The 15,578-nt window shown below is 36.4% G+C and overlaps 1 protein-coding gene across 4 annotated transcripts in view; it reads left to right on the forward strand.

Moving 5' to 3' along the window:
• The window catches only part of RAP1B (RAP1B, member of RAS oncogene family), a 33,340-nt gene extending 20,981 nt beyond the window's left edge, over positions 1-12,359 (forward strand). For all 4 annotated transcript variants that reach the window (XM_086610846.1, XM_086610843.1, XM_086610844.1 and 1 more), the window contains exons 3-8: positions 1,157-1,225; positions 4,009-4,065; positions 5,481-5,621; positions 7,682-7,825; positions 9,597-9,712; positions 11,132-12,359. In XM_086610846.1, the coding sequence (XP_086466972.1) occupies positions 1,157-1,225; positions 4,009-4,065; positions 5,481-5,621; positions 7,682-7,825; positions 9,597-9,683 (498 nt within the window). In that variant the 3' untranslated portion in view covers positions 9,684-9,712; positions 11,132-12,359. The remainder of the gene's footprint in view (positions 1-1,156; positions 1,226-4,008; positions 4,066-5,480; positions 5,622-7,681; positions 7,826-9,596; positions 9,713-11,131) is intronic.
• The last annotated feature ends 3,219 nt before the right edge of the window (positions 12,360-15,578 follow it).

Here is a 15,578-nt window from a genome sequence, read left to right on the forward strand (position 1 = left end):
GTCTGTCCAACACAGAGAAGCGCATAGCCACAGCATTATGAAAGTCTATGGCTTCACTGGCTAACCCAGCTATAGGTCTGTGGGAGATCAAGCTGCTTCATGAAACTCGCACAATGAACTGGTTTGCCTGTGTCTGGCCTTGGTAACTCCTGGCTCTAGAAAGGTCTTCAGGGTGCTGTTTGCTCAGTGCTTGATAGCAGTCTCTAAAGCACTATTTTTTTTTTTTTAATGCAAATATATGTTTGCATGTTTGTAGAAAGTTTAGCATGTTTTCTATATCTCTGCCTGCAAGTAGCCACAGCAGGTAGGTGCTTGTATACCAAAGAGCTCATGCATTTTAGTTAAATGGTGACGGAAAAGTTTAGTCTGACCTAGACTAGTACTGAGAAAGCTCACAGAATAGGATGTTCTCAGCCCACCTAAGAACTTTACGTTTTTCAGTTTAATTGCGTACCTTATCATAAAGTAAGGTCTAGAAGTCCGCTCTGTCAGGTAAGAACTATTCTCTTACAAAGCGGTTCATAAAGGGAAACTTGAATGACAAATCATCTTAGATTGTGAAAGAACTTTTTCCTTCACCTCTGAATTCTTTATCTTACTGCAGCGTTTCTGGATTTGAACCTGTCTTCTCAGACTTGGCCATTGAGTCTTAAAGTTCCACTTGACTTGTGCTAAAAACGTCCTACGTGCTAGGTACACAGGAATATCCCTACTGAGTCTAGTTAAGACTAGTAAATGCTGGCAGTTGTTTTTTGACTAATTCCTGTCCTGGCAGATAAGTAGCAGAAGCTGCAGTAGTTCTAAATACAAATGTAAAAGCCATGCAGCTGTACAGTATCCTATTCAACTAGAAACTAATAATGATTCTAACAGTTAGACAAACCTTAAATGAATGCATGTTTTAATTCTTACGCTCCAAGCGAGAGTAGATAAAGGAGGATGTAGCATTGCTTCATCTAACAATACTTAGTCAAATAGGCGTACACATCTATCTAACTTCCTGTTGTTTCTTATAATTTATAGTTATGTCAGTCACTTACTTTGCCTTCAGAAATGTAATGGATAACTGAGTATACACCTAGAACAGTAATTTGTCTACAGTGTTTACAAAATGTCACTATACAAGAAGAATCTTACAAGAACTTTTGTGTTGCAGACTGTACAGTTTGTTCAAGGAATATTTGTTGAAAAATACGATCCTACGATAGAAGACTCCTACAGAAAGGTATATGCAAAACACCTCTCTAGTGTTACCGAAACTTAAGACTGCACTACATACTGTCAAATATTTGAGTCATTGCTTGAAAAGGGTATGCCTGGTCATGCCACATAATACCGGTAACTTAACAAGTTTGAAATATAAAAGGTGCTCTTAAACTCTGTCTAAAAGGAATAATTCAAGACTAGCTTTTTAATTAAGCATAATACCTTACTAGCTAGTCAGTAAAAAATGGTTAATTTCGTTGTGAGAATTGGGAACACTGTTGTTTTGTTTGTTTTTTGTTTTGTTTTTTAAAAATGCTACCACATTTTATAATATCTATTAATAGTTTGTGTATGTGTTAGTATCTCAGATAGATTTGGACTTGCATATTGGAGGGTAAGCTGCTTTGCTACTAGGAATGTCTGCTAAAAACAACTTCACGCTCACCTTTAGAACACTGGAGGCATCATATTGTATTCCTAACAATTTAACTGATAGCTTGATATGCTTCCATTAGATGGGTTGTTGTTTTATTAACAAGTTAACACAAACCTATCATAAATGAACAAACACAGTGGCCTGTTAGTTTCTCTCTTCCCATCTTCAGCGTGACAGGCTGAAAGGTCTGACTCTGCTTGCATCATCTTGAATCTCCGTATTGCTCACTTTTCAGTTTCAGCTGAGACCATGATTAATATTCCAGGCTAAGACAGTTTACCTCTGGACTGCTACCAGAAGAGTTAACCATTTAGTGAAGCAGATGAGTTTTTGGCTCTGTCAGTTTCTTAATCCTTCTTTCTTTTTTTAGCTGAATTACTTTTCAAATTCGTTGATTCTATGTGTAGCTCACCATGTGGCCACAAAAATGCCGGTGTCTACACAAGGGAGGAAAGATGGACAGACCCTAGGGAGTGGGCAGAAACCCCCTCTTTCAGCACTGGGCTACATTTATATTGGAATAAAGAGGCTGCATTAACTGTTGCAGCCTATAGTTACCAAAATCTCTTCTGAACAGAAGAGGAATTAGTGAGAGCAAAACTATAATTTCATACTTGTTTTCTTTGACCTTGTATAATGGAAGAATCCTAGTCTGTCTTAAGCGTGTGGGCTTCCAGCCAAAGCTAGAACTTTAATAAAAGAGACAACAGCCACAAAAAAATTCTATATAGCCACTTATTTCTTTTTTTATTAGAGGAACAGGAATTTTGGATCCTATCCTGATGTTTGGTGCAGGCCTTTGCTGGGTCAGGCCCAATAAACGACTCCAAAAATATTCATAAGCTGTACTAAAGGGAAACATTTCCTTTGTTATGTATTTACATTCTTCAGGTCGTACTAGATTCATGATGTTTGCTGGGCGAATTTTTCCAAAAACTGTTTCCATGGAGCCTGAAAAAGTAAAGCCATCTCAAGAAATTTTGCCTTTTGCTAATTCATTTTTTAAGCAAAGATCTTGCAATGTTTCATTCAGGGTTTGGTCCTGAAATGACTAGGAATATATCTGTGTATTCTTTTCGAATTAGACGAATTGTTGAAGTTTTGCTGAAGTCTGTACACTTTATGCAGTGATTTTTTTCCCCTCACTGCTAGTTACAGTTCTAACTTGCTGCTTGACTTGGGTGACTTTAAAATGTATTGGTTTGGCAGTTGCAGTTCTGTACTATTAATCTTAAATCTAATTGTATAATAATTGAAGTTGAGAGGATGTGGCTTGAAATATTTTAAGCTTGTCTGGAACTAAATAATTTGAGCATGAAGTCTTGAAACTTAACACCTTGGTTTAATCCCCAAATATTTCTTCATAAAGAGAATAGATGCTGCTTAATTAGCTGAATAACTTTGTCAGCAATACTTGCTACAATAGTGGCTACTGAAAGAATCTCCATCCCTAGGGGACATGGAGGAGATGTGAGAGGAGAGGAAATACTCCTCTTGCCTGCCCCTAAAGCTCAAATCAAGTAACAAAAGAAAAGCTTAAAGTTAAACTAGTGATAATCCATATATTGGGAATAGGGGACATGAAGTTCTGAGTGTTGATCTGCCAACTAGGAATTTTACGTGCAAATGGAAACAGGGAAGTGTACCAATAGCTTGAAAGGAGAGAAAAAAAAATGCTTGTTGCCTGCTTGAAACAGCTTGAGGACACATCCATGTCCTTTAGTGCCCTCAAGGCTGTTTTTTTTTTTGTTGGTGAGTTTTTTTTTGAGGTAGAAACTAGATAGAGCAACTCTGAAATAGATACAGAAACTGATTCGGCTTCTTAAACCTATTTTTTTTGCAAATTTTTCTAAGTTAGATCAGTTTCCTAATTACTGTCATGAAAAGCTTGTTTTGGGGACACTACTGTTCATAGTTTGCTTGGTTTACGGTTTGCTGTGTACTACGTATTCTCTTGTTGATTTAAATTAGTATTAAATGAGCATTAGGGTGCCAATCAACTTTCTAGCTTTCACGTGTACTTTTCTTTCAATCTGTGAATGATCCCTGAAACAGGTAGAAATTAGTTGTGCCAGTTGCTGATAACCATCATTACAAATTTAGCAGCCTCCTTTTTAATAATCAAAAATCCCTAATCACTTTGCAAAGTGGTACTTGGCTGCTAGTGCTGCTTTTGAAAATGTCACTAGGGCTCTTCGAAAGGCTTCTTCCTGCTGTTTTCAAAGTGTATATCCGTATAAACTTCTTAAGCCATTATGTTGCTTTATGCATTATGAATTTGTTTATAAAATCACACAATTCCTGGTGTCTTCAGAGGGGGGAGTTGCAAGAGGAAAAATTCTAACCACATCTTTCTCTCTTGACAGCAAGTTGAAGTAGATGCACAACAGTGTATGCTTGAAATCTTAGATACTGCAGGAACGGTATGTAAACCCATCTTTCCTAAATACTGATGTACAGTGTTAAAACTATCAAAAGCTGTAGGGATGCAAATGACACATTTCCTTCCTAATTCTCTAAAGAGTAACTGTAGTCAGTGCGTCGGATTAAAGGATGTTCCTTAATGTACTAGTATTTAAGCAAAACTTGAGTATTGCAGCAGAAAATGAATTGCAAGTTTCCTGTGAGCTCATGTTCTGTAATAGGGGAAACATGAGATTGAGAATTTTAAAAGAAGTTGTGCTGCTGTTTTAAGTTTATATTGCCCAGAGGAAAATTTAGGCCCAATAGTTACTTGGGTTTGATTTCTGTTGCTGTAGAGAATACGTGCTTTCTTCTCCTTTTTCTTTTGTGTATGAGATGTACTCTGACATTGGGATAAAAATAGTATCGCTTTAGTCAGCTTACGTGAACTCAAAGTGCAGGGATTGTGCTGACCCTTTGCATACTGGTCAGATTTTTTTTGTGACTTGTTCTGAAATCTACTGAAACCAGTAATTTCCGTCATTGATTCCAGTAAGTGCAAGCTCAAGACCCTTGGAGCGTAGCATGTGTTCTCTGAGCTATAATAGTAATCTGGTCCAATATTAGAGTGAGGCCGTATAAAACCACACAAAGATGGAGTGGCTGTTCTCTCAAAATATATTGCACTTTTCATCCAACATACAGCAAGGGACTTGGTGAGTGATTGATCAGTCACAAGATGGCAAAGTCACCAATGCAAGAAAGGCAAATGCTGTTCCACAGTCACACTGGTGGGAGTTTTCAAACAGGGAGCAGAGAAGTCCTAATGCTGCTGTGCAGTGCGCCAGTGAGTCTTCATATGCAATATCACAGCTGTCACTGAAGTCTAGGAAATATGACAAGTCTTTTGAGTGTCTCCATCCTCTAGTCAGTCTCCTGGAAAATGAAAGTAGAGTTTAACATAGTAAAGTGCCTAGATTACAAAATGGAGGCTGAAAAGGGATGCATTTACTTCGCGATGCGTTTTAAAGAATGGTCAGGAGATGGGAAAAAGTTCGTATGTAAGGAAGGATTCGAGAGGAGTGTAACTTAAGTAATCTGCAGATTACACTGTACCTTCTACTGTACTGCGTCTCTTTTGAAATTACTTTAGTTTCTGTGATTTATATTTCTTTTTTTCCCCAAGGTATACCCCTTGGAAATATCTAGATATTGTTCAGCCACCCCAGATAATATTCCAAACCAGATTTATTTAAAAGCGGCTCAGTTTACTGTAATGCATATAGTCAAACAGTAAAATACTGGTCAGTTTAAACAGACGGGGAGAGCACAAATGCATTGTAGTTGTGATCCACTTGTGACCTGGAGTGTATGGCAGTTTGTGTAAGAAAAGTGCAAACTGAATCCAACATCTATATCTCTTCTTTAATTACAGGAACAGTTTACAGCAATGAGAGACCTATACATGAAAAATGGACAAGGTTTTGCATTAGTATATTCCATCACAGCACAGTCCACGTTTAATGATTTACAGGATCTAAGAGAACAGATTCTTCGAGTCAAAGACACTGATGATGTAAGCATCTCTAAAAATGCTTAATGCTTATATTTACAGTTTTCATTATAGATGTTGTAATCCATACACTGTGATCAGATAGCATCCAAGCTTTAAATTATGAGACAAATCAACGAGTAGATGCATAGTACAGAAATGGAACTCTTAAGACAAACTGGAGAAATTGTAAATTGTCACATGGTATAGAAGGATAATTATCTTTTTTGATCTCTTCCTTTAAAATACCCTATTTGAAACTGTATATAACCTTATTCACTAGTACTGCAGAAGATATTTCTAAAGTAACTCTACCTCAATTACTATCAATGAAGGTTTAAAAAAACCTACAGTTCATTTTTTCTCTTCAATATGCTTACTGTTTATGGTATTTTAAAAGCACAAAATTCTAAATTCCTACGGAAGACAGTTCTCTAAGCTTTAAACTTGTGTGTTATGTAGCTTTTGTATATTGTGTGTGTGCTTGCAAGTAAGTTTGATCATACTGTTTCTACACAATTTCAATATGTCCCTTTTAGCATTATTAAAGCTAGAAAGAGAGGCTAAAACATTCCAGTTTATAATTGACTAAAAAAACACCTTAGGTTGTAGCAAGTGACTACTTAGTCCCTTAATGAAGGGAAGAAAGGTCTTTCAAGTGTGAAACAGCAGCAACAGTGTGGTTTTTTTTTTTAACAGAAACACCTTGTAGGTGGTAGCCATCTGACAGAAAACCTTCCTTGGGAAAAAAAAAAAATGTTAGCAATGAACAGTTTTTCTTACGTATGCTCATCTCATTTAAACAGTGCTTATGGAAACTTTGATCCATTCTTTACTGCATGTACCCGTGTATGCTTCTGTTGTCAGCAGACACAGAATGTATTAAATGTTTCAATTTCAAGGCAGTTCACTGTGACTCTTGTAATACAAACCACCTTGCACTCTCTTAAGCGTAAGCATTTGCAGGTCTTATGTTCTGTAGATTTCTTCTAGAAGTGATTTTATTACTCGTTATCACAAACATGTCTCAAAAGGGTAGCATTTAAGTTGCATGTGCCTTACCCATCCAGAACCTCCCAAATTATAGCCTTGTTTAGCATCAAGTTTATTTTGTAGCCTAAAATCGAGGTAAATGTGACTATATTTGAAACCTTAGTTTACATGGTATATTTATGCTGATTTGCATAAGCTTACTTTGGAAGTATTTCCTTGGAATTGTATTTCTCTTTAGAACACTTCCCTCAGTCTTGAAAGCCATTCCATAGTATCAGGAGAAAGATAGTGAGCTTCAAGTCGTAACTTTAGTTCTCAACAAAATTTATATAAAGCTTTTTCTATGCCAAAGCTTAGGCATGACCTGCTTTCTCAGTAGGGGGAAATTAAATGATCAAAACATTATAAACCTTTTCCAACACTTGAATTTGGGAGAAACTTAGCTATGTCCTTAAATTAGTAAAAGGAAGAAAAGAAAGAAAGGAAAAAAAAAATAAACTTCATATGATTGCCTTTTCTTGCCACAAAGGTCAATTCAGTGTTTTCTGTAGTTAGTAATTTTGATAAGCTAGCATGTTTCTTTCCTCTGTGTGCATCAGCTTACTAATAAGAACTGGGTGAACAAACTGCTCTTGAAATGACTGCAGATATGCTGGAAGCAGAGGAATGGTGGAAAGGAGCTTTAGTGTCCTTCATCATGCTGCCCAGTACAGGCCACTTTTTCCAGGATTTCTGAATATGTAAGGCTTTTGTAGCAGATTCTTCAGTGGACTTCTTGATTCCTTAAACATCTGAAAATGAAATCTCATTAGGTCTTCTAGAAGATGTAAAATTTTCTAAATTGGCAGCATACTGACTCCTCAAACCATTCCCCCCAGCACTCTGCCAAACAGCAGGCAAAAAAACGCAGGCACTTTGGTTTGAAGATTAAAGTCTCACACAACTGTAAACTTAAGTCTCTGTTATACCAGAGGTTGATTCTTCTGGAGGTCAGGATCCGCTAAGGATTCAGATAGGGGTTTAAGTGTGCATTCACATTGTGCCTTCCCAAAATTGTAATTAATTCTTTGCTGGTATTAAATCGCTTTTAGGTGCCTATGATTCTGGTTGGCAATAAGTGTGACTTGGAAGATGAAAGAGTTGTGGGAAAGGAACAAGGTCAGAACCTAGCAAGGCAATGGAATAACTGTGCGTTCTTAGAGTCTTCTGCAAAATCAAAGATAAATGTTAATGAGGTAAGGCATACCACCTATGGGGGAGGGGGTGGCAGGGAGAGAAGGATGGGACACTGTGTTCTGGTAGCCAAACATTACCATTTGTCAAGAAAAACTAACAAAATTATGACTAACATTCACGATAATGGACAAAACTATTGTGAGAATTTGTGAGATGTTTCTATTAAGGGATGTAGTTAGCTTTGGCTTAGGACTTTTTAAAATTATAATTTGCAAACTAATTGTACTAAAATTAATATATTCATATGAGTTTGAGATAAATACTTGTTTCATGTTACATTCCCTGGTTGATATAATCTCTATCCACTGAGAATGCACTGCTAGACCGCTTTTTTAAAAAACCTTTGAAAGATTTAAGTCCTTAAAACTAATTGATTTAAGTTATTTAGTGTTAATTATTTGAGATGGTAAGGACAAAAACTCTTAAGGGTTTTGTCCAAATTAGCAGCTGATCAGAGAAGAGACCTAAATAGGTGCTCTGTAAAGGAAAAGTGAGGCAAAAGCCTCTCTACTATCTAGCTACCTATTTATTTAGCAGGAGCTAGGTGATCAAACACATGCATTTTTGGGACTTGGCCATAGCACATGCCTCCTTATCCAGTGGGGTTGCCAGCATGAAGAAAGGAATGCAAAAATTTTTAGGAAAAGAAGCTGTGTAAGTGTTTACATTTCTGGAACAGCTTGAGTATTGTTATAAATCTGGCAATTCATTGTGTCTTCTGGAAAACATTGTTGGCAGCATCAGTCAAGCTGAAAGGGTCTCTGTGCAAGACCTGCATGTAATCAAATTAGTACAGGGGTTTTAAGAACAGCTGATTTTAAAAATGAGTAATGTGTGTTTAATTAGTTGGGAATTTCTGGAAACTATTCCTTTTTTCTCAAATACATATTAATCAGCTTAACTATATAAAAGTCATATGTTTAATAAACTAGAACTTACTTTCATCAAATACTAAAAGCCCTTGTTGGAATATTTGCTGCTTTGCAGCCAGTGCTTAGGAAACTGCTAGAATGGCTTTAGTGTGAGGACTTCCTTGATTTAGGAGACGCAGAAATAATTGGAACAGTGTCACTTACGAACGAAACAGATGCTGTTTAATTGTAGTATGTAGACTTGTCTCAAATTAGCCTTTCAACAAAATCATGTTCTAATTAGAATTTTAGGAGATTCAAAGTGTGAGAGTCTCATACATAACTTACTTTTCTAGGAAACGTTACACTTATGTCATGCTGTAGTCCTAGAAAGGCTGCTGAATTCATTCTCTAGACTTTAGTATTTTCAAAGTATCTGGAAATGCATGATTGCATTTGAATACAAGAGACTATTGTAGAATATGCGGTGTACTTGAGTTAGCACGAAAAACTTAAAACTTACTAGAAGTCTTTTAAAAAGAATATTTTTAGAGTGATCTGAGTTAGAAAGCTGTGGCCTGTTTCTTGACCGTGGTGCTAAATTGCAAAGTAATAGCGTATAGTAGTTGATCCTTGTGACATGTATCATATATGTTCAGATAAATTTGACCCAGAGATTAAACAGCTGCAGATTATAGATGCCTTTCCAGTTTGCTTCATTGAAAGCAGAAAAGCCTCAAGAGACAATTATCTTAGAAAATAAACAGGTATTAAGTACACAATTTAACTTTCTGGATTTGTGATAACTATTTACAGGGGTTCTTGAGTATGTGAGTACCTTATGTTTGAAGATTCAAAGCTTAAGGTTAAGGAGAGAAGCTTCTTAATTCCAATAACCAACTGATTTTTATATTCCCAGATCTTTTATGACCTTGTGCGACAAATTAACAGAAAAACTCCAGTGCCTGGAAAAGCACGCAAAAAGTCATCATGTCAGCTACTTTAATACATAGCTGTACTGTAGCTCTGAGCCAGGTAAATATTTTAAAATTTTCTGTGTATTGTGACTATTAAATACAAACAAAACAACAACTGTGGTAGCTGTTGATGCAGAACAGCTTTGATAATTCTTGATTTACCTTACCATAGAAATTTTTATGGTCTTTATTTTGCTGTTCCAAAGTCAAAACTACAAATATGTGCAAGATACACTGTTCACACTAGTGTGATTTTTTTTTTCCAAGCTTTAAGGTGTTGATAGAACTCAAATTAAGGATGTTCGTTCTGATACTTAAAAACTTCAGCTTTTGGAAACAGGATTTTCTTTTTTAAAGGCTGATAGAATATACTGCAAGAGCTCAATTACCAGGAATACACATTGTAAAATACTGCAGTTTGCATGCTAAAATGTTAGTTCCTGCTTTGAACTCCTGCATATATTTGCATGATTTCTTAGGAATTTAGCTTGCTTTCTTTGGGCATTAGGGGTATTTTATAGGCTGCATTGTAATTAGTACATTTGGAAGAGAACAGTGAAGTGATCATTGTCACACTCCAAATATTTGACCTGGAGCTATTGGTTACTAGATCCATTTCTTACTCATCGGTAGTCATCTAATGTTCTACTTGACTAAATCCATGCTTTAAGAATGCTGCTGAAGGCTCAAGCAAGCTCCAGCCTGCTCTTTAGCAAGCCTTTTCAGAAGTTAGCAGGCATGAATTTTTTTTTTTCTGCAACTGGTTCTTGGGAAGTTTGTTTCCCCCTTTCTACCTCTGAGCCTTAGTATGGATAGAGGTCTCTCTTGATTGACCTGACATCATGCAAGTTGCCTGTTCATGTTGATTCCCTTCAGTTTTACTGGGCATATGGTGATTTGGGTGCTTCAGTGCCATGATACATTATTTTGTCATCCAATAGACCTATTTGACATACTGGAGGATCCTGGTAGGACATTTCACTGTCAAAAATTGATGGCTTTCATTAATATGCAGATAGTGCTATGTTTAACTCTTTTTGGTATCAATATTAAAACTTACTTAATTGAACATTTGAATCAGTTGAAAGCAAAACAGAGTTCCAAAAGCATTAGCTGAGGATGGCAGAAATGGCTGCTGCGTTTCCTTAACAGGGCTTTTGATTCAGATGCTTTGATCCTCCAAATGTGTGTTTTTCAAGCCACTGGAACTGTCGTGCTGTAAGCAAAACTAGTCCCATCCATCAAATACTATTTCCACAGTTCAGCTTGGATTACCATATATATCCAAATTCAGTTTTACTAATTGAGATAATCTGTTATTTGTGTGTGTACAGTAGAAATTATATTAGTTGAGGAGAAGCGATAAGGTTATTTTCTGTTTGCCAAGAACTTCAGTAATTCCTGCTGTAGTTGTTTTAACTGAAGAGCAATGACAAATAGCTGTTACTAATACTAACCTCTTGTTTTGTTGTTACAGGTCTGAAGAACTGTTGCCCAATTCAACAGTGCCAGCATTCCAACTTTATTAAACCTACCAACATCTTAAATGGACTTTCCTGTGGTGGTACCCTTTAAGAAATGGATGAAAGCTACTACATCAGTTTGCACATTCTAATCACTTTCCAGTGTCACGAGAGATTTTTACTTATAAATATTCTAAGTGTATGCAACTGGTAAAACCAGAGCCTACATCCAGTATTACTGATAAGAGACATTGTTCATCCACCAATGTTGTACATGTATGAAAACTGTGTACTGTATACTTCAACAATCCCCACTTTCTATTGGAGAGTACAATAATGTAAATCCTAAAAGCACCACTATTTTAGCATAATAAAAGAAAGTCCAAAGAGCTCCTATATAGACTACTCCAGATAACTTTGCTTCATCGGTATTTGTAGCTTATTGTAACTTTTTTAAAGAAATACAGGATCATCATCATCATCGTATTGTACAAAAGCGCTTTGATTAACACAACAGCTATATAGTTTTTTAATTTTAGGAAAAACCTGTGGAGACAGTGATCTAGTCTTTAAGAGTCCTTTCAGTATAACGTCTGACTAAAGACATGGCCTTTAATATCTGTTGGGAAGGAAATGTCCAGACTTTTCAACCTTTTATTGTATGTTTCCTTTTCCTTGTTTACATAGGGAACAATGTTTATAGTTGTGTGTACAGTGGGGGTCTACAACAAGAAGTGTATATTTTAAAACGATTTTTTAATGATTTAACAATTTTTTGTAAATCATTTTTGGGCTTCTGCAGCTGTAGATTCTCACTGTGAATTCCCTTGCTTGCTCATGCATAAGTGTATTTGCAATACCAAATATACAGGTTTAGTACTTTTGCCTGTTAGTGATTGTTTTACATGTGTAACGTTTTGGTTGAGATGTTAAATGGTGGAAGAGTACTGTGGATGTGAATGTGGGAAGTAATTTTAATCATGTGTAATTGGTCACAGGGCCTAAGTTGCAGTAATTAACTTTTGCTGATTTATTTAACAATGCCTTGTTGCTTTGTATGCATTAACGTTTGGGTGTAAAGATTGTGTGTATATCCAACAGGGAGCCACAGTATTTAAATTGACCAACCTAATGTTACAACTGCTTTGAGGTGGCCAAATGTAAACTAAAAGCCTTAATTAAAGTGGTGCAATTTTGTATGACTTAGCATCAGTAGTTCAATAAATTTGGATTGCCATGCAAGGGCTTGCATTACAGTTATATACTACTTGAATGTTTTGTGTTTTAGTAGTGATAGTAAATATTGATTTTTAAATCTCTTGCACAGTGCAGATTCATACATCTTAGGACAAAACGGAACCGTTATGACTTTGTCTTCTGACAAACACATGCCGTGGATATTTCTTCTAATAGCATCCCATATGCTAGGGTGGATGAATTTCTGACTGAATGAAATTCCACTTACAGTTTTGGACTTGGAATATTCCAAGTTCTAACGTAAGGGAGAGTCTAACAGAAAAATATCTGTCTTCAAAGGTTAGACTATCAGTGGCTGTTTTGGAAACTTGAAAATATGTTGCCTGCTATTTTCCTTCTTTCCAGGAAGAATTCATTGTTAAAATTGACTTAGTGTAGCTAAAAAAAAAAAAAAAAAAAAGAAAAAAAGAAAAATCTGGAGAGAAAATATGATTTTTCTGCATGATTAAAGCGTATTTGTTTGGTTTCAAGGAAATGTACAGAAGAGCATTCTTGCAGTATTAGGTGTAGAGTTTTGCAGACTTTAAATATCTGTTAATACTGTTGGACTGTGAAGTGGAATGCGTGGACTGTGGATGATTTCCTGATCTTGGCTGTGCTGCTGAAAATTAATGTCACACCCAAATACTTGGTACCTCCTGTTTCTCTGGCACAGAATTATCAGAGCTTGTTCTAATCCATTCCTGCAAATTCAATCAGATTAGGTTAGCTAATACCAGTAAGCTTTGAGATAGTTTATGTTGCCCAAAGTGAATTAAGGAGCCCAGCTGATCTTTCCTGCTGGTAATTTCATCAGTCATCACTGTTGTTCAATGGAGGTAATGCACTCTTTCACAGTGCAGAGTTGGAGTTAAGACTGAAATTCCTTTTCATTTATCATTAAAAACCAGAGCATGTGGTTGATGATGCCCATAAATATCTCTTTTGCTACACTCTGCATGCTGATTGGTCCCCAGGGCAGACGAGACTGGAGCACTGAATGCTCTAGTTACTTTTTCACTAGCTACCTTCCTCCTTGATGAGCTAATCAGTATTTTTCCTCCCTTCACTTTCAACCTCTGCTTGTTCAGGTCTTATAACACTTTTATGTCCCAATTGTCCTTTTAGCTGTGCTCTTTTTAATGTGTTTCCTTTCCAGGCAGCTGTACAGATGGCATTGGGTGGGAGGGAGAGAAAATTCTTCGCTCACATCAGGGAAGGAGCCCTGGTCTGGTCTTAGTGCCCAGCCAAAGAGTACTGACCACAGGGAACATCAGGCTTTGTCCTAGAAGCTCTGTAGTGAAGCATTCTTGGTTGCTCTGTGAAATAGTATATGTACAGTTCCTCAGTACTGGAGGTAGTCAGTTTGATCAAACCCCAGGAAAGTAAAATTTTTAGAAACTCTAGACTTTACCATCTAAAGATTGTGCTAAAAAAAAGTGAAATACGCTTCCCCCCCCCCCGCATATTTAGAATTTAGGCCACATTTGTAAAATCAACACATCATAACCTAGGTAATACCTAAACCCCAGTATTTTTCTCCTTGAAAACTTAGGCAGGCTTCAAGGGAGCAGTGTCCCAGTGGTTGAAGATGCATGATGAAATGATGAGGAAGTGATGGACATAAAACGTGAGGAAAAACACATGAAAGAACTTCCTTCATATCTAAGTAATTGCAGCTTTAAGAAGCTGTTCCCACTGAGGAAGTGAACGTCCAGTTCCTCACAGGAATTGGAACTATGTAAGCAGTTACCAATTCTAGAAAAGAATCCTGTCTGAAATTTTTGAATGAACTTTTACATATCTTTATAACTGCTTTGTGTACCAGCGCTTAAGAAGTTCATGCTTGAACTACTTGTACAGAAACAGAACACTTCTCATAAAGCTCTGGATGAAAACATGCATAATTCATATTTTGAGAACTAATGCAGTAATTTTCCAAATTCAGTCTTAATACACATGTATTACTGCTTGTAAAGTTAGCTTGCGCTTACAGTGCACGCAAAGGTTGTGACTGCTTTATTTCCACCCTAACATGAAATTGATAGATGTCAGTATTTAAATGGCTGCGCTTTCTATGAAAAAAGTAATATTTATGTCCTGAAATATAGAAGCATTATTTAATGGAATTGCACTCTTCCTCTTAGGAGTCTTTCCTTGCAGTGTAACTTTTTTCTTATACCTTACCTTGTTACTAATGCCCTCTTTCATTCTCAATTTATTCTGTGAAATGAATGTCTACTTGCACAACTTCAAAGACTATTTTGAGACTTTGCAGGATGTTTTCAGATGCCCAAACGAACACACTGTAAACTCAAACTAGTATTGCTCTTCTACATAAGAGAACATAATTTCTGTAAAAGTATTGTAGAGTTAGATTCTAAGTTTTTTTCATAATATGTACTGATACTGCGATGGTAGAAAGGGGAGGTGGGAGAAGAATCCTGTTGGATTTGGATTAAACTGCATTTTTTTTTTCTCCTTATCTGGTGTAACTAGAGTTGTCTGGTGTAACTGTTTCGTTGCGGGTGAACACTAAAGATGAGAATTTTCTTCTTTTAAAACGCTAAACAAACTACAAATGAATCAAACTTCTTGGGTTTTCTTCCAAAGTTTTCTAATTTTTGCCAGTTTTGGGAATAACTTAGAGGGGGAGAAATTTTGCCACAATACTGTGCTAATTCTAGATAGACTTCAGTTTAGACAAATGAAGAATAGAAAGTTATTTCCAGGTGTGAATGGTCAAAAATAGTAGTCTATACATAGCTGTCTGCAACGTTCACTTTTTGAATTGTAATCTGAAGATGTAGGCAAGCATCAGCGTAGACAGAAAGCTTTTTGCCCAATGTTAAACTTCTGTCCCAACAGCAGTAGGCTTATCCTTCAATTTACAACTTTTATTTTGCCCATGTATGGGCAGGAGAATAAAAGCAAATAAAAAGTTGCTCAAATGCGTAACAAAGTGCAGTTGGACATAGTTCTCTAAGGTACCAGTAGAGAAGCAGAGCTCTTAATCAAATTAGGTTGTTGTATCTGGGTCTCAAGCACCTTATACTTTTGAAAGGTTTATGAACAACTTGAAGATTCTTTAAACCTCATTTAACTTCTCTGTTCTAGAAAGTAAAACTCTGGAATGATATTTACATTTGCTGCAGACTTTACATTTGTAGTCTGGAACTCTAAGCAAAGGTGGTTCGTAGTCTTGATTCTAGTGTTGTATAATTT

This window comes from Tauraco erythrolophus, chromosome 4, assembly GCF_009769465.1.
Source record: "Tauraco erythrolophus isolate bTauEry1 chromosome 4, bTauEry1.pri, whole genome shotgun sequence".
Taxonomy (NCBI): domain Eukaryota; kingdom Metazoa; phylum Chordata; class Aves; order Musophagiformes; family Musophagidae; genus Tauraco; species Tauraco erythrolophus.